Source organism: Lethenteron reissneri, chromosome 15 (assembly GCF_015708825.2).
Source record: "Lethenteron reissneri isolate LAM-NWPU_2019-01 chromosome 15, ASM1570882v1, whole genome shotgun sequence".
Classification (NCBI taxonomy): Eukaryota; Metazoa; Chordata; class Hyperoartia; order Petromyzontiformes; family Petromyzontidae; genus Lethenteron; species Lethenteron reissneri.
In genome coordinates this window covers 8,027,579-8,047,822 of record NC_083793.1, presented here as the reverse complement: position 1 = coordinate 8,047,822, position 20,244 = coordinate 8,027,579, and the positions used below count along the sequence as shown (strand labels likewise).

Here is a 20,244-nt window from a genome sequence, read left to right as displayed (position 1 = left end):
CTTATCCGCTGTACGGAATGCAAATGGTGCGAGGGCTGTTTTCGTGGTAGCGCGGGTGGATTTTGTGTTCGGAGTCCGCGAGTTTCGTCGAAAATTGCGACGAGTTCGTGTTTTGGGTGGAGTGGGGGGCAGTCACTCATTACAATCAACTTTCTCTCACAAGGCAAGGCGTTGTCGATGTGCTGTCTCGCATTTGAGGGATGTGGTGGGACGGTGGTTGCCGCTGCCGAGTAGCACGCCACGTGGTTCGCACGTGGTTGTCACTTGGAGCAAGCGCGTGGTGCCTGCACGCTTGGGGAAGGTCGCCTTGACCGAGATAACGAATTGTTAAGACGCTTGAAAGTTTTGAAGTGTTTTATACTCTTCGGTTTTTTCGGTAAAGTCACGTAGGTAAAAGTAAATAATAAAAAATACCGAAAAAAAACTAAATATGAATCTTTGCAGTCACGGAAGCTTCAAATCTAGAACTGTTGCACTTTGTTGTGCGTGTTTTCATTTTTGTACGGTGCTGTAGACGTATGCTAAGCATGGGGTGAGCCTGGGTCGTGCTGGAATAAGTGGCTGCATGCATAACAGCTGATATAGGCTGCGATGCTACGTGATGCGCAGAATAGGGGGCAGTTCAGCAACTTAATTCTGTTCTTGGTTCTTTCGGTAAAGTCACGTGGAAGGGAAATAATAAAACATTATAAAATACATTGTAAATACATTGTATTTTATTATGTTTTATTTTTATTAAAAAATTAAACAATAAAATACAATGTATTAAACAAATAAAACAATAAAATACAATGTATTAAAAAATAAAACATAATAAAATACAATGTATTTACAATGTATTTTATGTTTTATTTTAAAAAAATACTATTTACAATGTATTTTATTATGTTTTATTTTAATTATTGTATTATTTCCCTTCTACGTGACTTTACCGAAAGAACCAAGAAGATGAATACCTGCAGTCACGAAAGCTTTAAATCGAAATGTAACTTAATTCTGCTGTACTAAGCTCACATCTGCTACGCTCCTTGGCTTTACCAACTCGCGTTAACCAGCGTGGTGAAGTCATTGATTCCCACGATCTGTACCGCGTCGGATGAAGGTTTCCATGCAGCAGTGGATCGATCCCTGTGCCATGGTCCCAGTGAATTAACAGCACAATTGTCTTGCGTTGCAGATGCTCATAATAGCTCTCATTTGAGGACAAAATGACAATCATGGGCCAGTCACTGATAGCCATCGATGTCATCGAATTTGGTCAATGGAAGCTTTACATCATTCCGATTTATATTCTTGGGTCTTTCGGTAAAGTCACGTGGATAGTTTCAAAGAAAATACAAAAAACTACGACTTTTCGATCGCAACACAAGCGTGCGGGATCAGGAAGATGACGCCCGCTTGTGTTGCGATCAAAACGTAGTTTTTTTGTTATTTTCTTTGAACCTATCTACGTTACTTTACCGAATGACCCAAAAATATTCATTCCTGCAATCACGAAAGCTTTAAGTCATCATTCCGATTTGTCACCTGGCAGATTGAATACACATCTGTTTTTTGGCATGCCTCCTAACATGAACTCCCCCCCCTCCATGCCTTCAAAACCCAGGCGTCATGTTCGTGACATCATTCATGAAATGCCCAACTGCACACAGAGTGCTGAAAATTGTTCACAGGCGATTGCACGGTAAGCTTTCGTCAATACTACACTTGCTTTGAGCTGTATCAGATGCCACTGCAAAGAGCACGGGCTCGTTTAAAGATGTTGCTTTAGATATGATCACGATCATGTTCCTGCAATGTTTATTTTCGGTAATTGTCACTCTTTATTCTGATGCCACAGTCCTTTGCAAACCGGCATAGAAACATTTTATGATGTAGGTGATGGATAAGAATGTCATTGTTTCCTCTACAGATATTCGATGTAATCCCCCCCCCCCTCTCCCAAAATATTCGATATATTGCCATGATTCAAAGTCGTGCTTAAATTGAAGAATAATTTGTACATTTTGGTGAATGTAGTTGCCACTCGTGGCTGCATGGTTAAAGTTTTGCAACGTGTACCAATTGCAACATGTACCAATAAAAAACATTCACTACACGTTATTTTATGCATGTATCAGTTGCTTAAGTGATATTAATCGAGTTGATGCATTATTGCATCCTTCGTAATTCAGGTGTATGCCTGAGATGATGTATTGTATACTGCATCACTAAAAAAGCCTACGCTCGAATCGCCCAGCAAAATCCATTGTAATTTACCACGTAGATCCTCCCCATCTTCAACACGCACTGACCAGCATGGATGACATTGTTTCGATGGTTGCTGGCCACTCCACTGAAGATTTGCACAGGATATTACAAAGCGATTTTAATACCTTTCAACTAATCCCACTTAAGCTGGTTTTAAATGCCAATACATCAAAAGTGATTTTTTTTTTTTTACCTCCAGGGAAAAGGCAACCGGCAACTTTTCCTTAACTATGTACGCTGGAAAACAAACAAATTGAACAGGTTGATCAAATAAATTACCTTGGGGTCATCATAAACTCTTAACTCACTTTCCAGGGTCACATTGAACATACTGCGAGGAATGCAAAATTAAAAACTAACTTTCTCTACAGACATAAACATTGCTTGCCAGCTAAGTTTTTGTTAGAATTGGTAAGGACTACCTTACTACCATTATTTTACTCATGTGGCGTTGTGTATCAAGCCGCCTCCAATACAACACTGAATAAGCTCATTCCCACTTATAATTCTGCTCCAAGATTTGCTCCGGATGCCCATTATAAGTCGACTCGTCATTGTGACGGACAAAAAAACGAAATTAACATCACTCCATGATCGCAGGACGATTTAGCAGGCGTTTATTTACAATATCCTTAATGGTAATTCGGCAGAATATTTGTTGGATTTGTTGACATGACCGGAGGGCAGACCTAACCTGAGGAGTTCATCACTCGTGTTGAGCGTTCCCAGACATAAAACAAGTTTTGGTGAACGAGCGTTTATGGTGGCTGCCCCTCCTTGTCTGTGGCACAATATTGGCACAAAATTTGGACTGCAAATCGCTACTTTCATGTGAATTCGTGCCCTGCTGCCAATGTATAAAGAGTTCGACGAGCTGCAAAATATGAATTTCCTGTAAGCGACCACTTTATCGCATTGCAGGTTTTTTTTATAGATGCTGTTTTATTTATTCCTCACTAATGCCATCGTGTTTTATGCCAAATCTGCATTACAATTATGAATATGGCAGATTTTAATTAGTATTTTTTTAGATAAAGCATGCTATTTTCATAATACATATTTCACTTGTTTTTGTTTCTTTTTTTTTCTTTTTTTCATTGCGATTATGATTTGCTATATTTTTTTTTTCGCTTATCTGTTCATTAATATTTTCTTTTACTCTGACTTGTTGCATATGTCGGGGAAGCCGGTGGTGTTACTTTTTGTTGATGAAACCCGATTTAAGAGCTTATTGGCTCACAGGGTAATTCAAAATAAACTTTACTGAAGAATGTTCAATTAATCTTAATTTTGGAGCTTTCGTGACTGCAGGAATTATTCTTTGTTTTTTTCGGTAAAGTCACGTATAAAAATAAAATAATAAATTAAATAATAGCATACGACGTTTCGATTGCAACACAAGCAATCATCATCAGGTATAATGAAATAGCGACATAGAATATAACCAGAAAACTATAGACAGACATATAAGCAGACAGATATCACCAAGATACATAGAGAGAGCAACCCAGGTACAGAGAGAGGTGATCGTCTCTGTGGGGTGGCCTTAAATAGACAGAGGGGGGCGGAGGCAGAGAGAGGGAGGGGGTAGGGAAAACATTTACATGTCAATGAGTACGAAGGGAGGGGAGTAAGGTAAGCAGGCTTAGAGGGAGACAGAACACACTAAATTAAATAACCTAGCAAAGTATCGAAATGTTATGTAAAACGACACAGAGAGTCGGTCAACACACAATTAACGCATTGCCTGGTCGATTACGTATTTCAAAGATTGCTAAGTTAGAATTTAAGTGTGAAAATTCCAAAACATAAAAAAGAGGTTCTGCTCTGTCTGTGTGTCTCCGTTCCTCTTTTTTATGTTTTGTCTTTCTTTGGAATTTTCACACTTAAATTCTAACTTAGCAATCTTTGAAATACGTAATCGACCAGGCAATGCGTTAATTGTGTGTTGACCGACTCTCTGTGTCGTTTTACATAACATTTCGATACTTTGCTAGGTTATTTAATTTAGTGTGTTCTGTCTCCCTCTAAGCCTGCTTACCTTACTCCCCTCCCTTCGTACTCATTGACATGTAAATGTTTTCCCTACCCCCTCCCTCTCTCTGCCTCCGCCCCCCTCTGTCTATTTAAGGCCACCCCACAGAGACGATCACCTCTCTCTGTACCTGGGTTGCTCTCTCTATGTATCTTGGTGATATCTGTCTGCTTATATGTCTGTCTATAGTTTTCTGGTTATATTCTATGTCGCTATTTCATTATACCTGATGATGATTGCTTGTGTTGCAATCGAAACGTCGTATGCTATTATTTAATTTATTATTTTATTTTTATACGTGACTTTACCGAAAAAACCAAAGAATGTTCAATTAACCCCCAGGGCCCACATGGCGTGGGGAGACCCTCATCCAGCAGTGGATTTCCAAAACAGCTGTACACGTACATTACTTTAAACCCAAACTGTCTTTCGAGTACTTATTCTCTCATTGAACAGGAGTGGTTGTGTAAACAAGTCATCAGTGATCGTATGAGACCAAGAGCATCTTAAATTGGTTCATCATAATTAGAAGGCTAGCTTGACCATTTGCTCAGTCTAAATCCACTCTACGTGAATTAAAATTATGATGTGCGACGTTACGGAGCTGACTTGGAGATGCGTGATCATTGCAGGTGATGGGGTCAGGGTGCACCCCCATGTGGCGGACGCCTTGGCAAAGCAGCAGCCGGTGGTTGCTTTGGAGAGCACCATTGTCACCCACGGCATGCCCTACCCACACAACCTCAGGTGCTTCACGATCACACAATACGCAACAATCCGCAACAATCTCACCTGCAACCCATGTCGGTCACGGAGGGTCAAACAACCCTCCCTCCGTGACGAACATGGCGTGGGGAGGGCCTCGTCCAGAAACAGCACTGTCAATAAGCGTTTCATCATCAGCTCCCATGGTCAATCCACTGCTTGATGACCGCCTCCCCAAACCTTTACCACCTCTCACTGTTGCGCAACGGTCGCCAACGATCCTACCCCGCCTCACAGCACGGAAAGGCCTTCATTAAGCAGTGGACTGACACAGGGCTGTATACTATGAGACCTCCTTTACCAGTGACAAAATATAGTAATAGGTTTTTACCATTTCAACTGGTACAAAAACTGACACCTTTATACAAGGCATCATGTTTGCAATAACTACAACACAAGCAGTCAAAATGCAAGCAAGGACAGTGCATATCATTATCATCATCAGAGTTGTTTCTTTTTGTTTGCATTTTGACTGCTTGTGTTGTGGTTATTGCAAACATGATGCCTTGTATTAAGGTGTCAGTTTTTGTACCAGTTGAAAGGGTAAAAATCTATTACTATAAAGGGCTGAATATTATATTTTATTACTTCAATTAATAATGCGAGCTCAAGAATCAATTTCAAAGGATGTACCGTTACGCCCGAGCTGCAGGTACTGTAATGAGCGTCCGCTGGCGAGTGCAGGACTGCGCTGGAGGTGGAGGCGATTGTGGCACGGCGTGGCGCCGTGCCGGCCACGGTGGGCGTGCTGAGCGGCAGGATTCACGTGGGCCTGGAGGAATCGGAGCTGGCTCAGCTGGCGCAGATTCCCGACGCCGTCAAGGTGTCCCGCCGAGACCTGGCCTACGTCGTCGCCCAAGTACGGAGAGCAGTGGACGTGTAGCAGTCACAGTGTAGCGAAGTGGTGCCGTGGCCAGAAAAACAAGGCTTTGTTGGGTACAGGCCCACTTCCAGTTCGTTTCAGATGGGGGGCAGGGCCCACCAACCCCCCATCCCAGTACCCACCTCGTGCTGGCCCTGGTTGGGTAGGAGGTGTTTTCAGGACGGTGGAGGGCCGGTTAACAAGACACACATTGGAACTGTCTTCACAAATCCGGCGATCAAGGGGAAGACCTAAGAGCAGATGGTGAGATACTATTCGGATAGGTCTTGATGGTCGTGTGTCTATTGTGCAGCAATGGTGGCATCTGACAGAGTAAAAAACGTTGGAGAGGTTTGGTGAGATCAAAGGCTTTGACCATTTCCCGCACCTCTGATTAGCATGGTTGGCTACGTACAGTGGGAAATAAGTTCAAGATACGTACGTTGACATCTTGATCTTCATAGATATTGATAATGCAAATAATCTACGGGTGGGGAATTTTTAACTTACTTAGGGCTGAATAGAAATGGCAGGCGACATACTTCTGTCACTGTAAGCAGTCCTTGCAGTGACAGAAAGTGACTGAGTGTGCTACAATTATAACCGTCATTGTTCTGGCAACTTTTCATTGATACCTGCAGCAACAGATATAGATTTAATCGGTATAAACAAAATGCTTTGTTCACACTGGATATTTCTTGCATGTAATGTGCTGCTTGTGGAATCGGCAGGGATTGTCTGGAGGGACCACCGTGTCTGGTACGATGATAGCCGCCCACAAGGCAGGGATCCATGTCTTTGTGACGGGCGGCATCGGCGGTGTCCACAGAGATGTCCAATCAAGTGAGGCTTTCTGTGAAATTTTCCTAAAGCACCTTTTCGTGTAATAAATGGTAAAAGTGTGAGTTTATTAATAATTACTGTTACGTTTTCTTGGTTCTTTCGGTAAAGTCACGTAGAAGGAAAATAATTAAAGAATAAAAATAAAACATAATGTTTTATCTTTATTATTTTATTATTTAAATAATAAAATAATAAAAATAAAACATTAAAACAATAAAAATAAAACATATGTTGTATTTTTATTATTTTATTATTTTATTGTTGAAATAATAAAATAATAATAAATGCATGTTATGTTTTTTTATTATTTTATTATTTTCCTTCTACGTGACTTTACCGAAAGAACCAAGAAGATGAATCCCTGCAGTCACGAAAGCTTTAAATCGAAATTTATACTGTTACGTTGTTATTTTCCTGCAGGTCTTGACATAAGTGCTGATCTCACTGAGTTAGGAAGAACACCCATTGCTGTTGTGTCGGCCGGCATTAAATCGATATTGGACATTGGAAGGACACTTGAGTATTTGGTACGTTGAATATACCGTCAAAGATCCAACATTATCACATGACATGACCGGGTAGCTCAGGGGTCAGCCATGAGCCAGCACCACCGAGACGCTGCATGTTGATCAGAGGTTTTCGCTACGCAAGTTGTAATGAGTTACTGCATCTCAGCCCAGTCCCCCATGTATGTGAAAAAAAATTTACCCGTAAAAACAAAGTTTTTCACTATAAATCCTTTATATGCGTGGCATCGGGGCGGCTAGAGTCCTCTCGCTTGAGATGGCTGCCACCTATGGGTCAGATGATTGTGTGCCAGCATTAACCAATTGGTAAATAAATATTTATTTATTTTTCCCTAAACAGTGTAAAATTTTGGAAAAAATATTTCACGAAAATTCATTATCACGCACGAGTCTGTGTGCAAAATGTCAGCTCGATTGGATCACGGGAAGTGGGTTCAAAAACTACCGAAAGATTTGCACGGTCCTAAGCAAGCAAGCAAGCGAACTTAATATAAAGGATTTAATAACGTTTTTTCACTTAATTTGGCTTGATTGCCATGTAATAAATACTACAGTGTGCTTCAAAAAATTATATTAGCACTTCCGAGAATTTGCAACAATACCACAAGAAATGTGCACGTACATTTGTTATCATGTTTCAGTGTATTATCTGTACTTTTTCCATTAAAAACGATAGTCTCATATAAGTGTTGAAAAAATGTTTAAGCACCCCGTATTTGCAGGGAGGGTTAAATATTGCACCTCTAGTGCGGATACAGAATTCAGAAGTAGTTTCATGATCCATAATAAAGGTTTTTGGGTTAGATCGCGTAAATATATAAATGTGTCGTTAAAACCCGCCACCACCCGACACAGCCAACTAGTAAGGGTTGTCACGTAAACAGAACGTGGCCAATTCGTCACTAGTACAGCACTAGTGTGTAGTTTAGTAGTGTATAGTGTAGTATTGTAGTGTATAGTGTAGTGTATAGTATACTAGTACAGCACTCGTGTATACTGTAGTAGTGTAGTGTATAGTGTATAGCGTACTAGTACAGCACACCGGTGTGTTGGAGAGCCAAGCCACAACATTTACAATCTGAGTACGACGTTTCACCAGTAATTACAACTAGCTTCATCAGGCGACAGCCAGATTTGTGGAGAAGTCTTACTGTTTCGTTCCTTATATAGAGGCGTAGATGTGTTGACCACGCAGCTGCGCTCTTGCACAATGTGGCGGGTTTTAACGACACATATATTTACGCAATTTAAACCCAAAACCTTTATTATGGATGATATTGGTCGCGAAAGCGTACTACGTGTTAAACTAGTTTCATGATGCCATCATCTGACAGGGTGATGCAATGCTAGTTTCCAGAGTTTCGAATGTAAATGTCATCACTCATTACTGTGCACCTCCCATAGTTTTAACAAATAGAGTTGTCTAGTTTCTGACCGCATTGCAGCCTTATACCGATGTGTGCATGCTATTCACCAGGAAACTCAGGGCGTCTGTGTCACTACATTTGGATCATCCAGAGACTTCCCTGCCTTCTTCACACCAAGAAGCGGCTTCCTATCTCCGTATAATGTGGAGACAGAGGAGCAGGCCGCTGAGCTCATAGGTAACGGGCCACGGAGATGAACCACAATAAAAATTAACTCGTAAAAACAAAGTTTTTCACTATAAATTCTTTATATGCGTGGCGGCTAGAGTCCTCTCGTCCTCTGGCTTGAGATGGCTGCCACCTATGGGTCAGATGATTGCCTGCCACCATTAAGCAATTGGTAATTAAATATCTTTTTTTTTCCTAAAAAGTGTAAAATTTTGGAAAAAAGTTTTCACGAAAATTAATTGTCACGCACAACGAGTCTTTGTGGAAAATGTCAGCTCGATTGGATCACAGGAAGTGGGTTAAAAAACGACCGAAAGATTTGCACGGTCGTAAGCGCGCAAGCAAGCAAGCAAGTGAACTTAATATAAAGGATTTAAAAATCATCGCTCAGTGGAAGGTCTCTGTTGCCTGGCGAGCAGTATTGCCACTCCACCACCAGCAATCACTGCCGGTGTAAATTCGGTTACCTAGAACTTATACCTATGTGACTTTACCGAAAGAACCAAAGAGTATGGATTCCTGCAGTTACGAAAGCTTCATACCTAGAACTTGTTATTCCTGTTGACGGTATGTCATAACCACTGGTCGAGGGTGCATGTCCCGTGTGCTCTGTGCAGCGAGCGGGCTGAGGTTGGGGTTGGGCAGCGGAGTGCTGATTGCGGTGCCCGTGCCAGAGCGTCACGCCGTGGAGGGGCAGCTCATCGAGGCAGCCATCCAGCAGGCCCTGCGAGAAGCCACGTGCGTCGTCTGTTCCGTCAGACATCCCTCTGACGTAGCTCTTCGATGCGTTTTCCGATTGTACCGCGCGCCGTTCGGCACAACGTCGGACGTTTCGCTCCACGTGCTGGCAGCTTCCTCAGGAACGAAACAACAGCTCACGTTATTCCTCGATTACGCAGGGCGTGAGCTGCTCTGTTCAGGTCCTGAAGAAGCTGCAAGCATGTCCCGTGAAACGTCGGACATAGTGCTGAAGAATACACATTACAACCTAAACACTGCAGACCTGCACGACACAACCGTGCAAAACTTATGTAGTAGTTTCCCTCTGATTGCATGACAGGTAATTAGTCATAACATCGATTCACTGATTAATATCGGTTCTTCCACTCACGATATGTGCAGAAATGTGTACGCGTGAGAAGACATTACTGACAAATTCGGATAATTATATCCATGTTACATTTACGATAATGGAGCAGAAACATCGGTTCAAATTAGATAAAAATTTTTACAACCGATACAAACAAAATGCTAAAAGTCAGACATAACAGTAGATTATATTTATTTGAATCCAAGTTGTGACTATGACTCATGGTAATGCATAGCATCACTGTGGGAAATTTTTAATCTTAACATGTTTACAGTTTCTGTAATTCTACATTTTTGCCAATGGCATCTTGTCACGGGACATAGAAATTTGCATTGTCAACATCTAACATTGCATCGCCCTGTGTCAGAGATAGGCCCCCGGAAGATAACGTCAAATTAGCTACTTCCGAGAACACTTCAGTCGGCCTCTATATTCACATTTGGGACGCCCCTGTTACATATCCTGTAAAGTTTTTGTTTTGACTTGCAAAGTGAAAAATGTCTGACAGTGACTTTTATGTATCTGAGCTAGAATTTTGCCAAATTTACTGACAAAAACATGGGTATCAGCTTGATGCAACATATGTTGTGTATTCATTATATCGGTTTTTGGGTTAGATCGCGTTATTTATAAATGTCTTCTTGGTTCTTTCGGTCAGGTCACGTAGAAGGAATGTAATAAAATAATAAAAATAAAACATAATACAATAATTCTCACGACGTTTCAGCCACAACGCAAGCAGCCGTCTTCAGGTGGAGAACAGGTCTGTCGAGGAGACGCCCCTGTTACATGTCAGACTCTGTCTCCTCGACAGACCTGTTCTTCACCTGAGGACGGCTGCTTGCGTTGTGGCCGAAACGTCGTGAGAATTATTTTATTATGTTTTATTTTTATTATTTTATTATTTCCCTTCTACGTGACTTTACCGAAAGAACCAAGAAGATGAATCCCTGCAGTCACGAAAGCTTTAAATCGAAATTTATTTATAAATGTGTCGTAACCCTCCACCACCCGACATGGCCAAACAGTAAAAAATGTGTCACGTTTACAAAGGACAAAATAATTAACTTCTTTAGCCCACCGGTGTGTTGAAGAGTGAATCAACATCATTTAAAATTCGAGTACGACGTTTCGCTGGTAATCCCATCCAGCTTCATCGGGCGATTTGCCAGAATGGTGAGGCTCTCCTCTGGCTCCCGGTCTTAAATGTTGTGTAATTCACCACAGGATAAATATGACCGTTAATGTTTTCACCTTTTACAGGGAACAACAGATCGTGGGAAAGGAAGTAACACCCTTCATCCTGCGACGAGTTAACGAACTCACGCAAGGGCAGTCTCTTGAAGCCAGTATCCTTGTTGGTGCGAAAGAAGTTCAACATACAGTGCATAGAATCTGGCCAACCTTGTGCTCCATGCCAGATGTAAATCCGAAACAAACACAATATACAATGCAATTTGGATTTACATAGCATCCAAATGCAGCTGAATCTCAGGATGCTCTATAAAAGTAAGACGTTCATTCTGGGGAACTGCTGTATAAAGGTATGTTTAAGACATTTCATAGATAGGACACATATATGAGACGAGGCAGGTCTTGAGCTTTGACTTGAACATGAACAGGAAGTTGGCAGCGCTGATGACCAGGGAGAAGGAGTTACAGACCCAGAAGCAGCAGCAGAGAAGGAGGGACCTCCCTTTGAGCAGAGCTTGATGAGGCGATTTTGAGATAATGCCTCGGCTACTGGAGCACAGAAGACGTGAAGGGGAGTGGAGTGAAATGAGAGGGAAAAGTTATGCAGGAGTGAGTCCATGAAAGATCTTGAAAATAACAAAGCACTTGACAGAGAGGAAGTTAAGAGAAGGGGGGTGAAGAGGTTAGTGAAGACATTGAGGGTGATGTAGTGCTCGTGTATAAAGTGTACGCACATCTGCAGCCGTCTGGAATGCTCTTTTGTCCGATATTAGGAAGCCACTGGAGTTATGTACTTTTAAATCATCTGGATTGAAAACTGATTTTTTCAGAACTGCTTTTTGTGTTTAGTTTGTTGTCCTTCCCCCACACTCCGATTAATACGGTTGGCTACGTACGGTGCGAAAGAAGTTTTAATGTACATACAGCTCGCCCTCTGCTGTTAGAGCATCATATTGCAGCGCTCCCAAACGCGAAGTAAGTTCACCACACTTGCGTTTAATATTTGTGTGAGTTTGTTTAAAATTGGGTTTTTCTGCCTCCCCGAGTGTTTGCACCCAGTCTAAACAAGGTGCAGCCACACGGGCAATTTGGTCGCTCGCCGCTGTGTGTGTCTTCAGGGTGCACTGTGCCTCGTACGGTTTTACGTCCCGACCATTCGCTCCGCTCGCTGGGAGATCTTCTTCGGGAGAGCTACACGGGCACAACCACGGACGCAGCAGCGGCGCGGCCATGCTCTACGTGAAGCGTCTCGTTTCTCTACCCTGACGAGCGTTCAGACATCGCGCTGATAAAGAACAATGCGGATGTTGGAGCCGGGATCGCCTGCAAGCTGTCGGAGAAGCAGCATGGGGCACCCAGTGGACGGAGCACCCTCCGCGCTCTTCCTGAAAAGCAGGACAAAATGGAGTTGAGGCCGGTGCGTGCTTTAAGGGATCGATGAACGTTGTTTACATGTTTCTTTATTAGACTCGTATGCGCATTCACGATTTAATAGCAATGATGTTTGCCCCGGCGGATAAATCGGTGGTGTTTTTGTAGTTCTTATGAAGGAACTGCATGTGATTTTGTATGTGCGAGTGTGTGTGTGTGTGTGTGGAAGGTGGTTATTGGATAAATCGGTGGTGTTTTTGTAGTTGTTATGAAGCAACTGCATGTGATTTTGTATGTGCGCGCGTGTGTGTGTGTGTGGAAGGTGGTTATTGGATAAATCGGTGGTGTTTTTGTAGTTGTTATGAAGCAACTGCATGTGATTTTATATGTGCGCGTGTGTGTGTGTGGAAGGTGGTTATTGGATAAATTGGTGGTGTTTTTGTAGTTGTTATGAAGCAACTGCATGTGATTTTGTATGTGCGCGTGTGTGTGTGTGGAAGGTGGTTATTGGAGGCTGTAATGTGGACTTTGTTGCAAGAATAAAATCCAGCAATATTCAGGTGAGCGTGCTTGTGAGCAATGGATAAATGTTAATACCTCACAAATAATCTTTTTTACAGATCTTCAGCATGTTATTTCTAGATGTGGGGAATGTTGTTAGTGCATTGCGCAATCTTGTTTTTGTCCGTGATCACACGCAGATAAACACAGATGATTTGATGCATTTAGCACATGTGTGAACCTACTTTTCCGGGTCACCTTATCTGTGGGTAATTGTGGATAATTGTGAAATTCATCACATCAGATAAATTGAGTGCCAGTGGTAACCACTACTAGATTCCTCTCCTATCAAAGGCAATACTAGGATAGAGTTTGCCATCTGTAAACTCGGCGTTTTCCTATTGGTCATCAGCTTGCTTACCTGTTGCAAATCCTTTCCACTGTCGTGCACGCATGCATGCAGTTTGGTGGCCAAACGAACTACGGCACGGTGCGCCAGTCGTTTGGCGGTGTTGGGAGGAACCTTGCAGGTGAGTTGGCAGGACTCTCCAATGTCTGTGATCCATCCCTGCAATAAAACTCTGCCGAGACAGGTCAGGGGCATTTCGATTTAAAGCTTTCGTGACTGCAGGGATTCATCTTCTTGGTTCTTTCGGTAAAGTCACGTAGAAGGGAAGTAATAAAATAATAAAAATAAAACATAATAAAATAATTTTCACGACGTTTCGGCCACAACGCAAGCAGCCGTCCTCAGGTGAAGAACAGGTCTGTCGGAAAGACAGCTGTCAGACCACAACGCAAGCAGCCATCCTCAGGTGAAGAACAGGTCTGTCAGAAAGACAGCTGTCAGACAGCTGTCTTTCCGACAGACCTGTTCTTCACCTGAGAACGGCTGCTTGCGTTGTGGTCTGTCTTTCCAACAGACCTGTTCTTCACCTGAGGATGGCTGCTTGCGTTGTGGCCGAAACGTCGTGAGAATTGTATTTTATTATGTTTTATTTTTATTACTTTATTATTTCCCTTCTACGTGACTTTACCGAAAGAACCAAGAAGAGAGATCAGGGACACTTATGCCACATTCCAATGAGCAATGCAATTAGTAAATCAGACAGGTGGGTTTGGCCCCCATTTCTCCTCCAGCCGTACCATACCTGTGCCCGGGCTAAGCCAGTCCCAACTGGGCCATGTCACACGGTGGGCAGTGCGTCTCACTTTCCAAAGGAGAGATTTAAGACCTTCACCTCAGTCACCCTCGAAAACAGTCATGTTACATCAGAACGCCGACGTGGAAATGGCACGAGTGTCCGACGACGTCTTGTCAATTGGGCCAACTTCAGGGGCATGTTTTTCGTGAAAGAATCACAGCGTAAAATATATATATTGATCGTTGTTTGAGTTGGCATAATAGATTTTTGCATTAGGCCAAGTTTCTGTCGAAAGACCGTGACCCAAAAATGTATTATGAATCACAATATTAGCTGTGAAAACCTACATCTTAATAATACATATTGCGCCCATAATGTAAAGAAATGTTTTAAAGAATTTTGTTATTATGTCAAGGGGATCCCCGTAATGGGAAATTGTCCCTCAAGTATATGTTGAATTGGTTTTAAAAATATATGATGACTTCCCCTCCGGCTGCACAGGGTAAGGGATAGGGAATTGGGTAGGAATGGGGGGGGGGTATAATGGGAGGGTTGAAGTTGATGGCACCACAAAGCTCTTAAAGCTATTTGGACAGGAAACGAACCAAGCTGGGCCGTTCCTGGCTCGGGTCTAGTTTCTCTACTGGCAATGGAAACGTAGCATCAGGCTGTGTGTTGTGCAGATGGGCTGGCACGGCTGGGCACGAATCCCCTGTTCATCTCGGCCGTGGGCGAAGACGCTCTCGCCCGCACGCTGATCTCCAACATCAGCCACATGGTGCGTGATGGACTGGCTTCCTCCAGCAGTACAGACGCTTGTCAGCAAATGAGAACACAATCCATCTTATTGGTTAATATATTTAATCATTATTAATACGGCATTAATAGGCATACACAAGTTAACCAGAAAAATTGACATTTGTAAAAGTTTGTTGAGAGAGCAACGAGGATGTTTAATTGTTTTTGCAAAAACCTAATCAGCTCTGTTAACTCAGTTAATGTGAACCATTTATATACAACATACACAAAAATGATTGATTATTATACTCACTATGAATGCATGGATTGTGAGAGTGAAAGTATAGTCATATTAATGAATCCATGCATCATGACCACTCGTAAATAGTTTGCACATCACATGTAACGCCTCTGCATTCATTTTGATCCATAACATAGTTTTTTTGGGTTAGATCGCGTAAATATAAATGTGTTGTTAAAGCCGCCACTACCCGGTTAATTTTGACATTGGGCATGTGAATTGTATTGGTATTCTAATTTGCCACACGGGCTCTCTTGTTGGCAGCAGATGGCAGTACCACAAAATCAAATGTTGCAATTGTACGCTCCCATGTCTATGCCCTCCGCCTTCAACTTCCACTGACCGACGTGGTGAAGAATGGTTGACTAAACCCATGGACCCGATGGGATGAGGAAGCCTTCATCCACCAGTGGATTGACAAATGGATGAATACTTATTTTCCATGCAATATTACGTTATAATCAGCTTTCGAAAATGTTAAGTATATACTGTGCTGTCTGAACACTTAAATAGAGCCCTGTGCAAATGGAAAAAATGACCCTTGAGCCCTTGGTCCAAAAATAACTTAGCGGTACCGCCCAGGGTGACAAATGTCAACAATGATTTTCCTGAAGCATTTTAAGCGTAGATTACAAATAGGTTTGATAGCAAGGTCACTGTGGTAGCTGGTAATAGTAAAACAAGGATACCATGACAATATCATAGTTTTTTTGAAAAAACATTTTGGAGAAATGTGTGCTATGACACGGCTACGGAATACAAAGTACGTATGAAATGTGTTTTTTAAAACAGACCGTGAACGGTATATGGTAACACCATTGGAACCTCATTTGGCAGTAGCAAAATATGATAATTGTTTTTTTACCCTTTTATCTGGCAACAAAACTGACACCTTTTTTATGCAAACATGGCTCCTTGTCAAAAAGGTGTCAGTACTTTGCTACTGGCAAATGAGGTTCCAATGGTGTAAATGCTTACCCCGAGCTCTCATACTCTGATGGTGGATTGTCTTTGAGTTGTGCGCCTTTTGGCGTCATCTGATCCAACACCATATGAGACTGGGCTCTAAGAAAAGCTGTCTCGGGTGTGGACCAATCAATTTCAAGGACAGTGCATACATTATCAGAGTTATGTTTTAGTTTTTTTGCATTTCGACTGCAGGTATTGTGGTCAATGCAAACATGACTCCTTGTAAAAAAGGTGTCAGTTTTGTTGCCAGATAAAAGGGTAAAAAACCAATTATCATTATGGTATATGGTAAGCTTGCATTAAATTGTAGCTATGAGTAGCATTTGCCACCCCAGTCGATTATGGTACCTACCGACCCTCTTGGCACATGGGCTACAGACACGTATACACGCGAGAATTAGACACCCGCGGAAGGAGAGCGACGGGCATGCAGCTCTGCGGACGCGCATCCTAACGCGAGCCCCTTAACGCCCGTGCGTGACGGCGCAGGATACGAGTGGGATCGCGCGGGTGGCGGGCGCCAGCACAGCAACGTACTGTGCGGTGCTGGACCACGCGGGGGAGCTCACCGTGGGCATCGGCGACATGGACGTTCACCGGCGCATCACCCACGACTACGTGAGCAACGCGGCGGGGGCGGGGTGGGGGGGCCTGCACTCGTTGGGGCACGGCCTTCATGAGCCGGCAGGCAGGCGGGCGGGCCCCGCGCTGGTGCCCGTCATCGCTGCCCGGCTGGTTGAAGGGACGGTGTAGAGATGGCCAGCTGGGTATTTATGCATGTGACAATGCACCGATTTGAAATCGAGTCATGTGTGTAAGAATTGATGTTCATAGACTCCCGTTTTCATTTATTTATCTTTTTCCATCGATTTCATCACCGATTTCGCAAATCGGTGTCTCTCGAAGTTTTGAACGACCTTTTATTGGAGAGAACAGCCCACAGAAGTTGATATCACAGAGCTACCTCTTGAGATCCCTTCAAGTGACTTCCGATTGACCCAGTTGGAGGCAGCACTTTTCCACCCGCCCTGTCACCCAGACAGGATGGTCAAGCGATATATTTTTCATTCTCCGAGCTGGAATTTAGTGCGGATCCAAATTGCATGTGATGGGTTTTTTGTGAAGTCTTTCGTGACCGGGCTGAGACCGACCATCAACTCTCTATGCTTAAAAACCAAGTTTAATCACAGGCGGCGGCTGCCACGATTCGAACTTAGAATCTCGGCGATGCCGGCCTCGCGCTCTGACTGCTAAACGGCCACCTTTGTTTTTCACTTCTTGTATGTTGTACAGTATGTTGTCTTCAGTCCACGTGACCCCGACAGCCACGAGGGACGTAATACTCGCCACAGTGTCAAAGCAAAGTCGCTATTCAAATCGAATCGTGACCCCAAAATCGTGACAATTCGTCTTACCTTACGTAGATTTATATAGCGTCTTATTCCAAGGTGCTTTTCAACAATGATGAAATTGCACATAGGACTATAGTCGTTGAACTGAAGAGTTGGGTTATTCAAAGTGGTGGAGTCGTTATGGTGACAGGAGAACAGGTGGGAGCGGTTAAGGTGAAGCGAGCAGCTGGTAACCCGAAGGTTCAGATCCCGATTGGGGTTTGACTCAGCCCATCATCCCTCTGGGGGTCGATAAAATAAATACCAATTATCAGGAAGTCAAGGGTGGTTTTCCTATGGATAGGCTCACCCCCATCGTAGGAGTGTGTAATTTCAACCACTTGACTCAGGGCTATACATGAGAAATGAGGACCAGTGCCCCAATGATTATTTGAACAATAAATCTCTTGTTTATGTATGTATAACTTTTGGCACTGTACGTAGCCAACCGTGCTAACCGGAGGTCTGGGGGAAAGACCAGGACGTGGAGAGAGGTTAAGGAAGGGTCGGGGGAAGGCCTGGCTGTAGCTGGAGGGGCGGGGGCATGGAGTAGCAGTAGCAAGATGGGCCTGGGAGAACAGATCGGTTGGGGGGGGGGGGTGAATCGCTGCCCACTTGTACATCCAGCCATGCCTTGCACGGCTGCGCCTGTGCGTCGTCATTGCGGTGGCTCGATGCGAGCGCGTCTGTTCCCCGGGGGCGCAGGTGCAGGGGTTCGAGCAGCAGATCGGCTCCGCCTGCATCGTTTGTGTGGACGGGAACCTCCCCGTCTCCACCATTGACTACGTGTGCGGCGTGGGCAAAGAGCGCGGCGTTCCAGGTAGGAACCGCCAGCGTGCTGTGTGCTGGGAGATTTCGCGGTTAATGACGGAAAGCTGGAGCGGGGAAATGTACATTTCGGACACCAGTAAAGATGCGGGCGCCTATTAATATGTTCAAGAATTGGCCTTTTACTTGGACATAGTATGCCAATCGATTAGAATGCCAATTTAGTTACAAATGTATTGTCCACCTTACTTGGTAAGGGATAATTGCTTTTGAAATACACTGTTGGACAAATTCGGTCGAACTGACTCTTCCACCCGATGTGAGATGGCGATGTCACAGTTCATTTCACTAAAGTGTCAGACCGCTGACTTATTCGATAAAGAAGCCACATTTTACGAGCGGATGGATATTTTTCTGAACTGTTTTTGGGTTGTGCGGCGTGTCGTTTGAAAACAACATCACCGAGCCATACAGCACAACCGTGGAAACCTACATGGTTCTATTGATAACAATCGGCAAAATAATAATGTATTGTTAGGATTGTTTTGGAATGTTGACTGTGTGCTTGACTACTTTGTGAAACTGCCCCTATAGCATTACCCCTGCCCTTATTTATATCCCATGAATTACCGTGGTGCGCTGTCGTGATGACCGATGTCCACTCCACTGCCTCCTGGTGTAGTCTGGTTCGAGCCGACCGATATCGACAAAGCCAAGAAGCCATTCCTGTCCGGCAGCTGGAGGGGTCTCAGCGTGACCTCTCCAAACCTCGCTGAGCTGCTGGCCATGAACAGCGCACTCGGTCTCGCTACACCTGACGGTGAGAAACTCCTAAAATATCTGTCATTAAAACTGAAAAAATACACAATAAGGGAGACGTTTTGCCCAATGGTCATCTTCTTAGCGGACAGAACATTCCTCCGGACGAATGTGAGTTGTTGTTATTTGTGTCAATGCAGTCACAATTTTTGTTGTATAATTTGTACAACAATCCAGGGCCCAAAGCAGTAATTTTTTTTATTTTACAAGAACCCAACCATACAGTCCTTCGCGAGGTATACCTGAAAACCAAACGAGCAGCGATACCAAGGCATCACGTTTACGGGTATGAGACCTATAAGGGGAAGGTTGGATCCGTCACACCGCCACCGTGGGGGCGACGATCATCGTGTGTCACGTATTCATAAGGGGGGAGGGGGGGGCAGGGGATAATGTAATACGACAAAATCGAAAAATAAAGTAACATCAACACGATGCTCGAGTCTAACCAACGATCATTATGCGTTTGCGGGAATGTGGCTGCGTCTCAAGTCCACCTCCGACCCTCAGCTCCCCGTTTGTCCGGCTCTTCATGCTGGTTTAGCAGAAGCAGTGACTATTTATCCTCATATTCCAATTCCTTCCCTTTCAGTTAGTGGCTAAGGTGCTCCATTCCTGCTCAGGTGAGGTTTCTATGCCAGAGTTCCCAAGGAGTGAGTTACGGATGAAAACAATATTAATGAGGCAGATTCACGCACATGTACTTCATTTCATGTCAAGATGCCAACCGTGATAATCGGAGGTGCGGACCAGAGTTCCTTCTGCACCTCCGATTAGCACGCTTGGCTCAGTGCGTACATTGCGAAAGAAGTTCAACATTCATAAGCAGTTATCTTTGTAATTTAAGAAATGTGCCTCATTGAAGCTTTGTTTTAGTAGTGCTAATCATCTGATGAGCTGAAGGAACGTTCATTTGGAACTCAGAGAAATGCATCGCCCCCTGTTCGAGAATGGCCCGCAGAAGTAGATATCACACAACTACTTCTACGATCTCTTCAAACGACCACTTACCCATACTAGGGTTGCTATACATTCCCAGTTTTAGTCCAATAGTGATCATTTGCATCTTGGCATGAAATG

The 20,244-nt window shown here is 43.6% G+C and overlaps 1 protein-coding gene across 2 annotated transcripts in view; it reads left to right on the top strand.

Moving 5' to 3' along the window:
- LOC133342659 (uncharacterized) overlaps window positions 1-20,244 on the top strand; it is a 30,149-nt gene that overhangs the window by 366 nt on the left and 9,539 nt on the right. Inside the window, exons 1-16 of one of the 2 annotated variants that reach the window (XM_061551967.1) lie at window positions 16-163; window positions 1,607-1,684; window positions 4,918-5,032; window positions 5,735-5,909; window positions 6,644-6,755; window positions 7,176-7,282; window positions 8,760-8,886; window positions 9,495-9,615; window positions 11,231-11,316; window positions 12,439-12,578; window positions 13,033-13,092; window positions 13,497-13,563; window positions 14,862-14,956; window positions 16,676-16,804; window positions 18,283-18,397; window positions 19,028-19,165. In XM_061551967.1, the coding sequence (XP_061407951.1) occupies window positions 1,612-1,684; window positions 4,918-5,032; window positions 5,735-5,909; window positions 6,644-6,755; window positions 7,176-7,282; window positions 8,760-8,886; window positions 9,495-9,615; window positions 11,231-11,316; window positions 12,439-12,578; window positions 13,033-13,092; window positions 13,497-13,563; window positions 14,862-14,956; window positions 16,676-16,804; window positions 18,283-18,397; window positions 19,028-19,165 (1,660 nt within the window). In that variant the 5' untranslated portion in view covers window positions 16-163; window positions 1,607-1,611. Of the gene's footprint in view, window positions 1-15; window positions 164-1,606; window positions 1,685-4,917; window positions 5,033-5,734; window positions 5,910-6,643; window positions 6,756-7,175; window positions 7,283-8,759; window positions 8,887-9,494; window positions 9,616-11,230; window positions 11,317-12,438; window positions 12,579-13,032; window positions 13,093-13,496; window positions 13,564-14,861; window positions 14,957-16,675; window positions 16,805-18,282; window positions 18,398-19,027; window positions 19,166-20,244 lie in introns of those variants that run through there. The other variant, XM_061551966.1, reaches the window with a different exon arrangement.